At 40.1% G+C, this 15852-nt stretch overlaps 1 protein-coding gene across 6 annotated transcripts in view; it reads right to left on the bottom strand.

The window, feature by feature from the left end:
- Positions 1-15852, bottom strand: part of NTRK2 (neurotrophic receptor tyrosine kinase 2) — a 317905-nt gene that overhangs the window by 134448 nt on the left and 167605 nt on the right. For 2 of the 6 annotated variants that reach the window (XM_081067298.1, XM_081067299.1), the window contains exons 13-14: positions 11862-11909; positions 6122-6310 (exon numbers count right to left, since the gene is read on the bottom strand). In XM_081067298.1, coding sequence (XP_080923424.1) covers positions 6122-6310; positions 11862-11909 — 237 coding nt within the window. Of the gene's footprint in view, positions 1-1422; positions 2168-6121; positions 6311-11861; positions 11910-15852 lie in introns of those variants that run through there. The other 4 variants (XM_081067300.1, XM_081067301.1, XM_081067302.1 and 1 more) reach the window with 3 other exon arrangements.

Genomic DNA, 15852 nt, shown 5'->3' with positions numbered 1-15852 from the left:
TGGTTGGCCGATGATGTGGAAACAAAAACAGTTTCACAATATCACTATGAGTGTCTCCTCAACCTAAATCCATGATTGTTTTTCCTTTTCAGTTGTTACATGTAGGATTGAAGGGTTTTCTCTAGAGGTCTAGGTATCGTATAACCAGGTGGTATTTCTTTTGGATAACAAATAATATCACCCAGCAGTCAAATGCTAATAAAATGATGTCTCTTATTTTACTTGTTGTAAATGTGCTTGGAAATGGTTTGCTAACAAATCTTCATCTTGGTGGAGTTTATAACATGGCTTACGTTGTAAATGTAATTATGCAGCACGTATTCATTTCCTTTCTTCTAGGGACCTCAAGTTGCTTTTTAAAGCATTATTTGATAGCTTCTTACCATCTCCTCTGGAGTTGAAAAGAGAATATAATATCAAGCTGTTACAGCTAGCAATGGGGGACTATGGAACCGAGAGGGAGAGAGAATTGGACTGGGACCTACAGAATTCAAGCGATGTGCCATGAAGACCCCCAAGGGATGAATTGTCAACCCAGTGTGCCGTAAACGAAGCAATTTCTAAGGATCCTAAAATAAGTGCGTTCTCTCTGTCCTAACACTCATGCTGGGCAGAATGGACTTAGCTTATTTTTAAAGTGCAGGCCATGGCCTTCAAATGGGAAATAAACAGTTCCCAAAGCAGCTATTATTGGGCTAATTAAATGCTTAGAAGAAAATATACTTTTGAAAGACAAAATTAAGAGAACAAGGACAGAGATAAGTGCTAAAGCAATTGTTTCTACCTGTTTTTAAATCCTATCCCTGACCGTCAAAATGGACCAGAGGCACAGATGGCACTCAAGTTTGAAGATGACCTCGGGTGACTCTCAGTGCTGTCATCCATTGATTTAATGAGCTCCTATGGTCCTGGATACAATTCAGAATTTTTGCTTCTGTGTACTCAAAATAATGTTGCATATATGTTCAAAACCTCTGCAGTTCTGTGAGAAACATCACCTCCATTGCCTCCCCTTGTTGGTAACACAATGACGGTGTGAGTATGACAGTTATGGGGAGTGAAGGGTGCCCTGTGTGATCTTTTCAACTATTGTTAAAATACTCTCTCCCTTTATTATGTCTTATTTCCTTATTCTTAGCTGGTCTATGAATCTGTGCTTATATACAGAATTGCCTAATAAGCATGTAACCAATAAGAAAACACACACACACACACACACATACACACACACACACAAACTAAAATTCCTGAAGAAGTATGGCACATTATGCAGGAAATCAATAAAGATCCATTTCACTGGAAATGGACTCAAAGTGGAATAAAGTCAGAATTATTTATGTGCATCTACCACAGGGAGTTACTAGCCCTAGATATACATAGAGGGCATGCTCTGAGAGAACAAACACATACAGTACATATTTTGAGACAATTCTCATTTAATTTATGCCCTAGGTCTAGGACCCTAGCTAATTTACAAGGATGTTCTAAGAAAGACACAATTTTAGGGATGGCAATCAGTCTATGGCATTTGCTTTTCCTGCAGGGGAAGCTCTAACACATTCCCACCCTTCAAGAGAACCCAAGGTTGATGATTTGGGGGCAATGCTGGTTAGTGGTTTTTTCCTTTCTCTCTCTTTTTCTCTTTCTTTCTTTCTTTCTGCCCGGAAGGTGTGTTCCCATTGTACCCTGCCTGTCAAAAATTTTCTCAGCAGTCAAGGAGAGGATGGCAGCACAGCTGCCCTTGAGCCAAGCTTATAACTCCTACTGGGAAACCACCCCGTGCTGTCAGACGACATGGTTTTCAGACATGTCTATACAGACTAGTTGACTTAAAGACCAACTCCAGACTTGATGTTGCTGAGCTCCTCAGCTCCATCTTGCCATCCTGATTGATCGAGGAGATGGGTCTACAGTTAAAGTGGCATAGCACTTTGAGGGTTTAGTCATTAGAGCACACTGCTTTCTCTCTGGAAGGTAACTTCTTGCTTGGCTATGTTATGGAAGCTAAGGAGTGACGTCAAGATGTTGTCTGGCCAGAATGTGCAGATAACCATAGAACTCTTCTCCTCCATCAGGCATGGATTTAGCCTCCTTTAGTTCCTGCAGTGACACAGGAGCCTCCAAATACCAAATTATTATCAGGCGGTCTTGGGGGAACCTCTGGGCCCTGCAATAAAGTAGACAGACTTGCTATTGGAAAGTGCTCGGGAGTGATTCAGCCGTGTTCAGATTGCTCTAAAATCCTGCAAACCATCTCTTGACTTGCTAAATGAAATCTGACATAGCTCTTGATAGTGAAAAGGTACTTCTGGGGATATAATTTATTAACACCCTTCACTTAAATGATCTTATGCGTTATTTAAAGAAATCTGGTTTGATCACGTTTGTTGTTTTTAAAGCAAAGCTATGCAAGTATCGAGGCTGTGTAATTTTGGTAAAGCCACTTGTGAGCTTTGTCTGTAAGTAAAATAAGGTGGTTGTACAAAGTGCTCTTTAAAGTCTAACTCCAGGGTCACAGACAGGTGGTGGTGGTGGACTACAGAACAAATCTAACTCACGCTGGTATCATTTATTGATCCCACCCCGTGTTTTAAATCTTGGGAAATTCACATAAAATAATAAGTGCTGATGCTTATTGGAAAAATCTGGTAATAGGGGACCCATGCTCCAGTATGGCCTTCACAATGGCATATCATCTTTCTGATCTGACCTGTTTCTCATATTGACCTGCATGATCCTATAGGTAACTGGGGTTTAGGATCCTTGCTCTAAGCTATCCTATCATAGTGCTTTGTAATTCTATGATAATATCTTTAACCATCGGCCTCCCTGACGAACTTGCCATTCTTATCACTGAATCTCCAGTTCTTAGCGTTATAGGAGTGCCGTGGGTAGTCAATAAATATTTAATGAACTGAATTTCACCTTCTATATTAAATTTTTGCAATTCACTAAATAAGACTGGGACAACTCTTTGTAAGATCACACATATATCCTAAGGAGTGACGTCAAGATGTTGTCTGGCCAGAAGGTGCAGATAACCACAGAATTCTTCTCCTCCATCAGGCATGGATATGGCCTCCTATTCAAAGTTGCTTTTGAATAGCAGAGCAACTTTGAATAGCAGGTAGATATAAGAAATAGAAGTAAATTTGCTGGCTTGTGGACCAAGCCTCTGATAGGTCCAGAGGTTGGTGGTATACTGTCCATATACCATTTTGCTTTAAGCATGTGAGAAAAGTTCTAAACTTTTTCTGAGATCTTCTCAATTTCTTTCTTTTTTTTTCAGAAGTAACCTATCCAGCTTCTTGGAAGAGCCCTTCTTTAGAGGTTCTTTAGAGATTAAGTATAAAAATATTCAATGGGAATCACTTAATTAATTGAAAGCTAAGTTCCCAAAATTGCATGGGCCTATAGTAACAGATCCCTTTGGGTGTCAGATCTATGCTTTCTGAAATATCTTAATTTCTGCATAACTATAATTAGGATGTTCAAAGAAAGGATTTTTGGTTAGAAAATTAGTTCTGCTAAAATTGTTATCTAAATCTGTTTAAGTTGGCTAATATATTGTTAAAAACAGGTCTAACAAGTAAACTACTAGGCAGGCAAGTTTCATAGGAATAGAGCCAATGAAAAAGGCTATGGATTACCTTTATTTGTTACAAGTCTGTAAGCAACTACTATTTCAGTCATATACAGCCACATCTGGTAAACACCTGGCCAACATCAAAAGTATATCATAACTCACACTATGAAGGAATCATTCCACAGACATTGTTTCTGCTCTCTAGGAGCTTACAATCTAACCTAAACAAGACTACAGAAACACAAATGAGTACAAGAGAGTGGTCATAGTCAGAATAACAAAAGGCCACGGATACACTGAGGATAAAGAAAAATGATTATGGGGTAAAGAATGACTTTTAGAAAGGTTGAAGGGAAGAAGAGAAGTAAATTGCTTCTTCATTCCCATTTCTTTGAAAAAGAATTCATAGAAGATGTGTGATTCTAAGTGTTGTTCAAATCGTGAAAGAGCATATGGCTTAAAGCTTAGAAGAAAGAAAATTTCTTTTGATATAAATGCTGAGCTGAGTAAGATGCTGGGTGAAGGGCCCAGCAAGACTTTCTAAAGAAGGAATCATCAAATGGAGAATCAATGGTGTGGATAACTCTAGCAGAGGACAGAAGCTGACAGAAGGCTGGTCTCCTCAAGTCTCTTCCAATTCCTTCTAAGAGCAGGTGGCATAGAGTGGCTGAACCACAAAATCCTGACTCCTCCAAAATAGTAAAAATATCTAACCCAAAACCTTTTCAAAAATCTCCGTGGATTATAGATTAAGGAAACAACCTATGGAAATTTTCTTGTGGGATTTCTGAGGGTAAAAGGCACTTCTAGATAGAACCACAGACTCAGTAGCCATCTAGTCCACTTTCTTCTATATATCCCACTTGTTTTTGTTTATGTTTGTTTGTTTGCTTGCTTTCTTGCTCATTTGCTCATTTTCTCTTATTGGACTTGTTGAATATCTACTTAATTATTCAGATTTGTCTTTCCTCCATTGACAAAGGAGAGCAAACTTTTGAGGACAGGTTGATTTTAGTCAACCTCAATTATAATACAGCCTCAGGCTAACTGATGTACATTATACAGCCTGATACTGGGGTGACAGGGGTGTCAAAGTACTCTGTTGCTAGGGAGAAAAATCAAAGTGATGGCAGATTCTCCCATCATAATATCCTGCTTTGCCTTATTCAGTATTTGACTGTTAAGCATGCAGGGTATTTCAAGGACCTTTGGAGGATGCTTGTCTCAGCAAAGAATACAAATTTTAATCAATGCCTCTACATGTTTTGTCCACAACATTAGAATTAATAATACCTTGACTTCAATTGATACCTTTTGTTTCAAGAAGCTCAATATTCTTCACATCTGCTATTCTATTTATCTTGTTACATTACATAATCAACTGAAATCTGTGGTGGAGTCCAGTTTCATACATTACAAGCTTATAACACTGTTCTTCGTAATGATTAAATGCAAATCCAATATTAAACATACCTTGAGATAAATTTGAATGAATAGGAGGCGAAAAACACACACATGTATTTCCTTATATAGGAAAAGATCCGATACTCATTACTAAGCCTCCTTATTCCATTAGAGTTCTCAATGGAATGTCAGTCCCCAAATCCTAACCTTGCAATAGTCCTACCTTACTTCTGAGGCAGCGCAGGAGAACAGCATTTAAGATGGGGTGAGAATACACAAGTAGAGAGAAGGTATGCATTATTCAGTGCCAGGGAACCTCTGGGGCCTGGACCACCTGATATTCTAACCCTCATAGTCCCTTATTCATGTGTGAGGGAAGGCCTGGAGTTCCAGTGGCATAGGCCTGTTTGTCCAATGTGATTTTATTTTTTGTTGTCCTTAAGGCTGTGCTTCCTTTATTGCATTTGAGCAGTGGCTCAGAAAATAGGATAAGAATCTCTGAAAAAACTTCAAGCTTCCAACACAGGCTAATGGGTTAACCTGGTTCTGGAATTCCAAGTCAGCATACTTAACATGCACACCATCTGCTGTGATGTCTCTTTGCTATCATGATATCACAACAACATAAGACAGCACAAGTCTTATGCTGGGAACTAGGACTTAACAAAGAATACAGAACTACTGGAATTGATACTACCTGTATGCAACTGTGCCTCCTAACTATCTATAGTGCCTATTTGAATGATTTTCAAAAGCAAATTTAAATCTCACCAATTGTCTGTCTTCTGTAACTGATGTATGTGCATTCTAATGATACTTCTAGTTTCTGTCTCTATAATTTTCAAGATAAGCATGCCTTGATTCCAACTTCATGTTGACAAATGGTTTTGGAAAATAGATCCCAAAAGAAATCAGTCACTGCCCACAGTTCCAAGCCCAGCAGAAGACATGCACTAAGAATTCCATAAGCAACAAATCAAAGGATCTATTCCATGGTCCCAAAGTCCCAAGAATCCTCAGACATTTCACTGCCCTCTCCCCTGAGTCATCCCTGTCAAGGACTCTGATAAACATGCTTGTTGACACAGCTACGCAGTAAATGGGACAATAAGTATAAACAGCTGTACTTACATGTGTCTGGCTTGAGTTGACTGTTGGTGATGCCAAAGTACTGGGGATTTTCAATGACAGGGATCTTGGTCATTCCAATAATGACGGCATCGGGGCCACCCTCTGAAGATGATGGGGTGTTGCTCCCATTGGAGATATGGTGGAGAGGGCTAGCAGAGTCATCATCATTGCTGATAACTGAAGCTGGGCCTGGAGTTGGAAAAAATACATACGTTCCTGTCATTTTTAAATGTCTTTGTTGATCTATAATTCACATACATAAAATTCATCCATTTAAAGTGTACATTTCAGTGGGTTTTAGTACATTCACTACAATTTTAGGACATTTTCATCATCCCAATTGGTTGTCACTCCCCATTCTCCCCAATCTCAGCCCTATGCAGCCATAAATTTAGTTTCCATCTCTATTGATTTACCTATTCAGAAACTTTCCTGTAAATAGAATCATACAGTATGTGATCTTTCAGGACACACTTCTTTCACTTAGCATTACGTATTTAAGGCTCATTCATGTTGTAACATGTATCATTATTTTATTCCTTTTTAGTTCCAAATAATATCCCATTATATGGATATACCATCGTTTGTTAATCCATTCATCAATTGATGGACATTTGGGATGTTTCAACTTTTTTTCTATCATGAATAAAGCTGCTATGAGCATTTATGTACAAGATTTTGTGTGGACATGCATTTTCACTTCTCTTGGTAGACTTGCTGGATCACATGGCAACTCTATGTTTCACATTTTGAGGAACTGCCAAAATGCTTCCCAAAGTGGCTGTACCATTTTTACATTCTCGACCAGCAATGTGTGAGGGTTCCAATTTCTTTACTTCCTTCTTCTGTAATTTAATATATAGCTTTTCTCTCTGTACTCTGAACATCTTTAGAACACTCTCTCATTGAAACTCCAGCATAAATCTAGGATTCTGTTTCACTGTGTACTGAAAGATGTACTAGGAGTTTGAAGATTTGAGTTCCTTTCTCCACTCTTTGGTCAGGTCACTCACCTTTTTTCTACCTCTACATTCAATTACATTTGGAAAATGTGCAAAAGTATCTCTGCTTGTTATTCTATGAGACTGGAATGAGACTACTGATATAAAGATGTATTGTAAATTTAAATGTGCTTCATAGGTATGAATTGTTACTAGGTATAACTAAATCAATTTACAACTGGTAGACTGGAATTGCATTGGACTGTCCTATTACTGTGTCCTTCTCTCTGTATCTTCTGTCAGTAGCTGCACCATGTTTGCCTACAGAATAATGGCTTAATCTTATGGCAATTTACCTGCATTGCTTTTACCCTTAATATTATTTATAGAGTCATTCCACAGATGTCTTTATACTAAAGCAATAATCATAGAATTTTTCACATATCACTTTAATTTTCGACTCCAGAGTCTCAGGATGTATATGCCCATAAATATGGTCTACTGTATATTGTCTAAACAATTTATCCATTGACCACTCAACGCATGCTGTTGCAATAAAAAATAGATTCATGGAGATAAAGGTCTATATGGAAGCTTCAAAACAATTAAGATCCTGGTAGCTCATAGTAGACACTCCATACATGAAAAATAGACAAAGCCCCCTAAACACATGTTTTTGCAGGGTACTAAATGGGTGTGGGGTCCCACAGAAAGCAACCACTGGCCAGGGCTACGGGCATAAGCCAAGAGGAAGATAGGAAGGAGAGGATAAGAAGGAAAGACAAAGGGAAGGCAATGAAAAGGCAGAATTGAATACACAGCCAAGGCAAATGCGTCCTAGGGAATGGAAAGTCTGAATCACTACTTCCTGAGCAAGGGAATGTGTTTTCATCCAACCCCCCAGGATGCATGTTTCAGCACCTCCATTCATTCTTTCCCTCTTCCCTCACATTTAAATATTTCAATCAAAAGCATTGCAGTTCTAAAAACAAAAGTCGTTGTGTCATACATTTTTAAACCTCCTATGAAATATCATAGTAATCCATAACCCAATCCAAGATCCATTTTCCCCTCATATGGGGATTATCACAATATGTAGTGATAACAATTGGACAATCCCCAGCTAGCTGGATCTTAAACAAACTATGCAGGAGGCAGCCAACTACTATTATAGGCAATTTTTTAAAGCATTATCTCAAGGGGATATGCATTTAAGATGCCTTTAATGATACACTCTGGCTTAATTTTGCAAACAAGTCCTCACACAGCCAATTGAGAAGCCACAGAATACTCCAAGCGAAGGCAAGCTCCCTGGTCATGCTTGTCTTGTGTCTAGCTCACCAGCGTTAGCAAAGAGCAGAAATTCTGCCAACAATAAAGACAAGTTCTTCCTAATATCCTTAACTATTCCTGTTTTATGATTTGTTTCCTAATAGCCCTAGGTCACCCAACGCTTAAACCCAGAGATGGAAAATGCTGTGCTGAGGTCTCTGCATCTTGTCAATAAAACCTTCCCATTGCTGGCTCCCTCACTCTGTTCAGATATTCCCTCTTTCGGGGGTTACCCAAGCAGGCTACCGCCTGAGTTCCCCTAGTGGGGTACAATCAAGGCCACACATTTCTCAACAGATTCCAGGCTGTACGTTTATCCTCAGAAATGCAGGAGCTGTCATGTTCAAATACTCCACGTGCTGTCAGAAGGCCAGCAATCTTTGTTTCTGGAGCCTCTGCAATGATCAGAAATGCACTGATCTCAATTGCCTTTGTCTCTGATTTCTTTGAGCCCAGGTCAGATTATCAGCATTCCCGTAGCATTTCCTCATGTTGGAATGGGTTGATACCTAGAAGATAATGTTGAGATTCCTCCAGGAATCTGGATCTGAATCATCTGCCATGGATACAGTGGGGTCCTAACTTAAAGGGTTCAGCGGAGAGACTTGTTCTTTGCTTCCCTTCCTCCACCGAAGGACATCTTTTCCTTCCCCTGGCCTCTCTGATTAAACCCTTGACTCTGACATAGCAGGTCAAGAGGAAATGCACTCTCTGTTGGGGGGAGTAGGGGGAGAAGGGCGGGATTTTTAAGCATAAGAGTAGTATAAAGCACCAGAGATCATTTTTCAAAAGCTTTTTCACTTTGCCAGAAGGTTGCTGTTGACAAATCTGAGCAACACATAAACCTCAACAATTTATCAATTGGAATATTATTTCAAGTGCTGTTTTCTTCATTATTAATGTTCCAAATCCTGGAAGATTGATGTGGCTGGCAGGGTTGCAGCAATTCACCCCATTTTTCTATGAACATTTTGATCTAATGGAGCTCAGCAAAGGTGGGAAGGGGAAAAGCTCTCAGCGGGGACAATGAATGTCTATATAATTTGACAGCAGCCTGTCTGTGCATGTCACACGATGTGTCATTGTGTGTCTGTGCACGTGCTTGAGGAGACACCAAGAAAAGACAGATAGAAGAAGAGTCAGGGGTACATCACAGCGTGTTGTAAGAAATTCATACGAGGACTTGAGAAAATGTCTTATACAGTTAATTAAAAGTTTTAAATTGCTGGGCATGTGCAGTTTGCTGAGTTTGGGGTAGATAGTTCTAATTACAGAACTGACAAATATGAGTTATGCCTGGAAACATCTTGAGCCCATTTTTCTTTTACTATGTCTCAGGTGCAAAGAGGAATTTTTCTTTTATCGGAGCATCTCGGTAACATATCCGACATCTAAGACTGTACAGACCTTTCTAAGCCTAACTGGGTTATTTCCCTGTGATAAGAATCAGTGAAGATCTTCTGGGAAAGGCGTTTCCTTCCCTCAAGACCAACAATGCCATCGAAGTGAGGGGAGAGATTATTGTTCTTGAAGAGCTATATTAAGCATGTCTTTTATTTTCTGTATTCTGAAGTCTCAATATCTGGGGCTTTGATGACCCTGGAGGGACTAACCTGTCCAGGGTGAGCCAGTTACCACAGATAGAATAAGCCTTGCCTGTACGAGTATCTTTCGTATACAAACAAACTAATCCATAATCTATACCCCAACCACATTCCTTATCAAGCTATCACACTCCAGGCCACTGTCCACCTGCTCAATTATACGAGAGCCAAATATCAGACAACTCAGGACAGCTCTGATACCCCAGACCCACTGAAGTTCCTCAAACCAGACAATCCTAAACCTGCTTATCCTGCCTCGCCCATTCCTTCCTGAGGAGACCACAATAAAGGCTCTTGTCCACATGCCCCCCTCACTCCCTCTGCCTCTTGATTGACCCAGTGTGGCCCGTGTGGCCCCACTGAGATGTGGCATGCCCTCTTCTCTTGGGAACTGTGGATGATGAACTATCTTTTCAGTGCTAATTGTCTCCTGACTTATTGGCCTCCCACCTGAATAATGACAAAACCAACATTTTAAAGCAGCAGCACCTCTGATGAACTGTAGCTGAACGAACAATTCTGAAGAAGAATTCTCTCTGTTGTTGCCTTAAAGGGAAAACCCTGTGTTTGAAGCTTTCTAGGAACCGGCACCTCTCTGCAGGGCAAACTGGCCTGGAAAATGTTTAAGCGGTTAGTCATTTGCTATTTAGTGGAAGGAAGACCCTACCTCACAGTGCTATTGGAGAGTTTATTACCCAGCTCCTCCCACCCACCCCCACCACACACACACACACACACACACACACACACACACACACACACATACACAGCCTTAAAAATGACACCTTTAAGATTGCCCAGCAGGACACTCTCTGGACTATGTTCAGCTGTATCTGAAATCTGCCCCTGGAGAGTCGCCAATGAATCCTGAGCTGGTTGAGCTTAATGTTCCAACTTTACCACATGTCCACTTTCCCTTTACTGTTTAAGAGCTTTTCCCTTGGAATTCATGGGGATAGTTAAGGGTCAGGGTGACAGATATCAGGCTCAAGAAGGGAAAATAAACAGGATTCCTTGCATGGCTGGATGAACATGTGTGGAGCAAATAGCATGGGACTGGAAGGCTTTGTGACACTGGCACACCTCACCTACTTTGCAATTTGATCTATAGCCAACTCTGCTACCAAAATAAATACTACCCAAAAGATGTCCAAGATGGCCAGACCTTGGAAATGCACATGCAAAAGGGAAGAAAGCCTGTCTTTTCATGACTTCTAAGCAATTCCTATTGTCCATTGTCTCTATACCTACAGAAAATACTGAACAAATTGGAGGCCCTGGGAAATCACACCTGGTTGCAATCCTAGAGATGTGATGCATTGTCTACACTCATTTGGTAGCTACAAACTCTGCTTTTCCATCGTCAGCACATGGTCTGAATGCAATTAAGCACCAATCATAGCATCTGGATGTTAGTCTTGTTTTGAAAGAGAATGATCATAAATGAACAGCTGATTTACCAATTCAGAGATGTATTGCATGTTGGCCAATGGGAGAAAGTTAAGACCCACACTTTTCCACACTTGAATATTCAGGCAGCTTTGCTGTGCATGGCGCTGTAGTATAGTTGCATTTTATTAACATCCTCAAAAATGTATCAACAACCTAGAACTGGGTCATAGTTGACACTTCCCCATAAGGATAAAAACAAGTCGACTTCAAAAACTGAACCATTTACTGAACTCAATTAGCAACAGTGATGCCTTTTCTGGAAAAATTCTAGGCCTCTTTCTCCAACCAATCAGAAACCAGGAACACAGAAAATGAATCAAAGGCCAACAAGTATGAAGAGGGGCTAAACAGATTCAGCCGAATTAAATGCAAGCTCATTATTTATCCAAAGAAGGAGTGAGAGCTACTTACCAATACCTTGTCTTGATTTTACTTTCCCAAATCCAAACCATGAGAAATCTGAAAACCACAACAAAACATAAAATAAACTTCGAAAGAGAAGCGTAAACCAGAGGTATTCAGCACTGTCCTTAGTAAAATAACTTAAATTCCCTCAGACTGCTCCATTGAGAACTGAAGCTTACTCTCAAACAGCTAACTTTTGGATTTTTGTGTAAAGATTTATTTCTCATCCTGAGAACATGGAGGTTCAAATCAGACAGGAGACAGCAGCCTGCCTTCAAGAAAAATGGCTGAAACCTAGGTGAACAGCTCTGAGTAGTTTTCTTTCTTTCTCACTTTCTCCCTTCCCCCTAAGTATCAAATCATCTAACAGGAAACTTGCAAGGGTGAAAACATACAATGCCTCTGACAAATGCACTACGATTGGTTCTGAACCAGTCATATGAGAAAACAAGAAGAGAAAACAGAACTTTTCTGGAGCTGAGACAGTCAGTAAAAGAGAAACATGAAAGAAATTCCTTGGGAGAACTGACACTTGGGCTGGACGAGGATTGAAGAGAAATAAAAAGGGGCGGATCTTAATTCTACATGGATTCTATGGCTGACTTGTGTGACAGTGGACAGCTCACAGCGGCTCTGTGCTTCTTACACTATAAGGTTCCACAGGCACGTGTAAGGAAAGCTCTGTGCACATTCCAAAATGCCTTCCAAAGTTGTCATGATTACTATTTTTTTCAAATATATTTAGCCCTTCCTTCCTGGTATTCTAGAACTTCCGCTCTCCAAACAGAGTCAATTTTTACTTCTGATTGGTATTCTTCGGAATGCTTTCTTCCAGATTTTAGAAGACAGGATGAAGGTCTGGCCTCTATCCAATAGATTTCTTTGCACAAAAAACAGAGAACCTCATTCATGGGGTCCCTGGTCTAGTGGGGCAGGGCTTTGCCTGTGGATTTCTTAGCTACAACGAATCTCTTTAAAAACGGAATGTATTTTATTACCAGTCACTTTCTGTTTCCTCTATTCATTTGATTTCTATAGCTTTAATTAAACTGTTGGTTATATTTTTTTAAGACTGCTGTTTTCACCTGAGCATTGTTTTTCAAAATCATGTTTCCATCTTACAGAAAACCCCCTGAAGGCCAATGCCATAGCAGTCCCTTACTGATTACACCTTTCAGATTTCTTTTGATCATTAACTACCGTGTTTGCCCGAAAATAAGACCTAGCTGGACAATCAGCTCTAAGGCATCTTCTGGAGCAAATATTAATATAAGACCTCCCTCTTATTTTACTATAAGACCTGGTCTTATTTTACTATAACATAAGATCAGTCTTATACTAATTTTTGCTCCAAAAGATGCCCTAGAGCTGATTGTCCAGCTAGGTCTTATTTTCAGGGAAACACGGTATAAAAAACACAACTGCAAGGAATATCTACTCCTCTTAGGTTTTCCTATCCCCATTTTCAAAACTCATTCCCTCAAGGTAAATCTTAGAAATGGAATTACTGGGTCAAAAGGGATGAGCATTGTTAAGTTTCTCAACACATGTAATCAAATTGCTTTCCCCCTGGTCTTACTTTCACCAGCAGTGTATGGGGAAGGTAAGAGTGTATTTCCAATGGAAAAACTATTTCCATGCTGCCCTGGGTATGTCTCCACCTAACTGAACAGAGCTCTGGCAAATACCCATCCCTGACCTGTGCCACATGAAACTGCTCACACCCCACCTTTCCTAGGCTGGTGTTCATCATGGGTACAGTAAGGAGAACTGTAGATATGGAAAGAATAAGAATAAGGTAGATAACACACATGCAGTCATTGTAATTCACCAAGTGCCTCCCCCTGCCCCAGTCACTTCTCCCTTGGTCCTCAGCCAAACCCTGTAACATATTATCCTCTGTTCATTGACGAGGAATTGAGAGACTCAGAAAGGCTGATAGATTTAGCAAAGGTCATAGCTTGTAGTGACTCAGCCAAATCCAGGTCTTTTATTCTTTCATAGTTGCATTTCCAAAAGTAGCCAAAGTTTACAATGTTACAATGAGAATTTAATTTTATATAGAGAAAAGCACTATAAGTAGTCAGGCATTCTCATTTATTTATTCAACAGGCAGAGCAAAAGATTCAAAGAAAAATAAGCTGTATGGCCTGCCCTCATGGAATTTGCAAAGATCAGCTACCCTAGAAGTATGTCCAGGGTGTATGGGCCCCCATCCCAAAAGGGAGAGGTATGGGTCAAAGGAGAGTTCTCTAGCTTCTGGACAATGGGTTAGAATTAGCCACGAATAGGGGAAAGCAGAGGGGTCATTCCCAGCGTAAGTAGTCCAGTTATGGCTAGTGTGGGGGTTGCTACCTATGTCAGGGGGCTGATGCAGCTAGAAAGGGGGAGGAAACTGTCAATAAAGGCAAGGGCCAAGCCAAGAGTTTGGATTCTATAATAAAAATTACAGAATTATAGGTAGCCTCCCTTTCCCCAACACAAAGAGAGGAGAGAAGAGAAGAGAAGAGAAGAGAAGAGAAGAGAAGAGAAGAGAAGAGAAGAGAAGAGAAGAGAAGAGAAGAGAAGAGAAGAGAAGAGAAGAGAAGAGGAAAAACTCAAGCACGGCAATAACGTGATCAAGATTAATTTTAGATAAATGATTTTGGCTGCAGGGTACAAACAGAATTATAAGAGGGCAAGACTAAGGGCAAAAGACTGGTTAAGGAGGCTTCTAGAGAAATCAAGACACGAGAGAATGGTGGCCTGGACCAGGCACTGGGGATATGGGACAGGGAAGAAAGGGAATGGTGTCAGGCACATTTAGGGAAATCAATAGGGCATAGTGATAGATTGCAAGTTGAGGGAAATGTGAGAAGTGAACAAGGAAGTTTCAGGATGACGCTGCTGCCCACCATGTCTCCAAGGAACTTAGAAAGGAAACAGGACTAGGGGGTTAAACTGACAGCACTGGTGTGAGGGCACAAATCCCAAATAAGATGTCTATGGAAGTAAGGACCAATGTTCAGACTTCAGAATACAGGTCTAATGCCCAAAGTGGATTGGCCCAAGTTCAAGAACCCACAGTTAACTGAAACACAGACTCCAGATGCTGTACCCAGGACACATTTCTTGTTTGGGCACACAAAACACCCTTCTTGCAGGCACAAATGAAAGGGCATCCAACTGAGGCTAACTTTTGACAAAATTCTTCCTAAATTCCTAAAAACCTTTCTAAGTTATCTTTACCAATAACACAATTATTACGTGAAAGAGAATACAATCTTTTTGGTCATATCCCAGAGTACGTGCAAAATTAAACAGACCAGATATAGCAAGGTCACAAGAATAACTCTGCCCCAATCCCCTGAATCTATCCTTTATTCAACAGCTCTTTCTTGATGGATTTAAGCAATAGTCTTAAAACCTTAATACTAAATTTCACCAGCAAAATTTTCCCACAAGGCCAAAATGAAACAATTTCTCAACTTCCTGTGATATTTCACCCATTGGAAGAGTCCTGCCCAACAGTCTTTTATTTTCTGTTTAATAAGAGACACTTTACTCACTGCAAAATAAAGGGCTCCGTCAAAAGCAAATGTAGTTGCAGTGAGCTTAAAGAACTCCTCCTTTTGGAATCTAGACCAACAACCACTCTAAATTATGAAATTAACCAATGAAATCTATGTTATAGTGAAGAAAGTTCAATCTTCCCTGACCAGAGAAGAGAAATGTAGAAAATAAATTGCACATTAACACACTAACAACTCCACAATGGATCTTAAACAAAATAAAATAAATGGCAATAAAAACTGCGTTTCCAACATCTCCCAAAGGAAACAGCTAAAATTTAGGGGGTTGAAAAGGAATATTTACAATGCCAGCGAGACAATCAGAGGAAGGAGTGAGAAACAGGCAATGCGGAGAAATGTAATCCTCCCTGTGGGTGCCGACTTGCACAAATGCTAAACGTGATTGTTAGAAGGGTTCTGATCTCCAGAGAATGCAATTTCTGGAT

The sequence above is a fragment of the Rhinolophus hipposideros genome (genome assembly GCF_964194185.1).
Source record: "Rhinolophus hipposideros genome assembly, chromosome: 11".
Classification (NCBI taxonomy): Eukaryota; Metazoa; Chordata; class Mammalia; order Chiroptera; family Rhinolophidae; genus Rhinolophus; species Rhinolophus hipposideros.
Note: the sequence above shows the minus strand (reverse complement) of the source record. Positions and strands in the feature narration are given on the sequence as shown.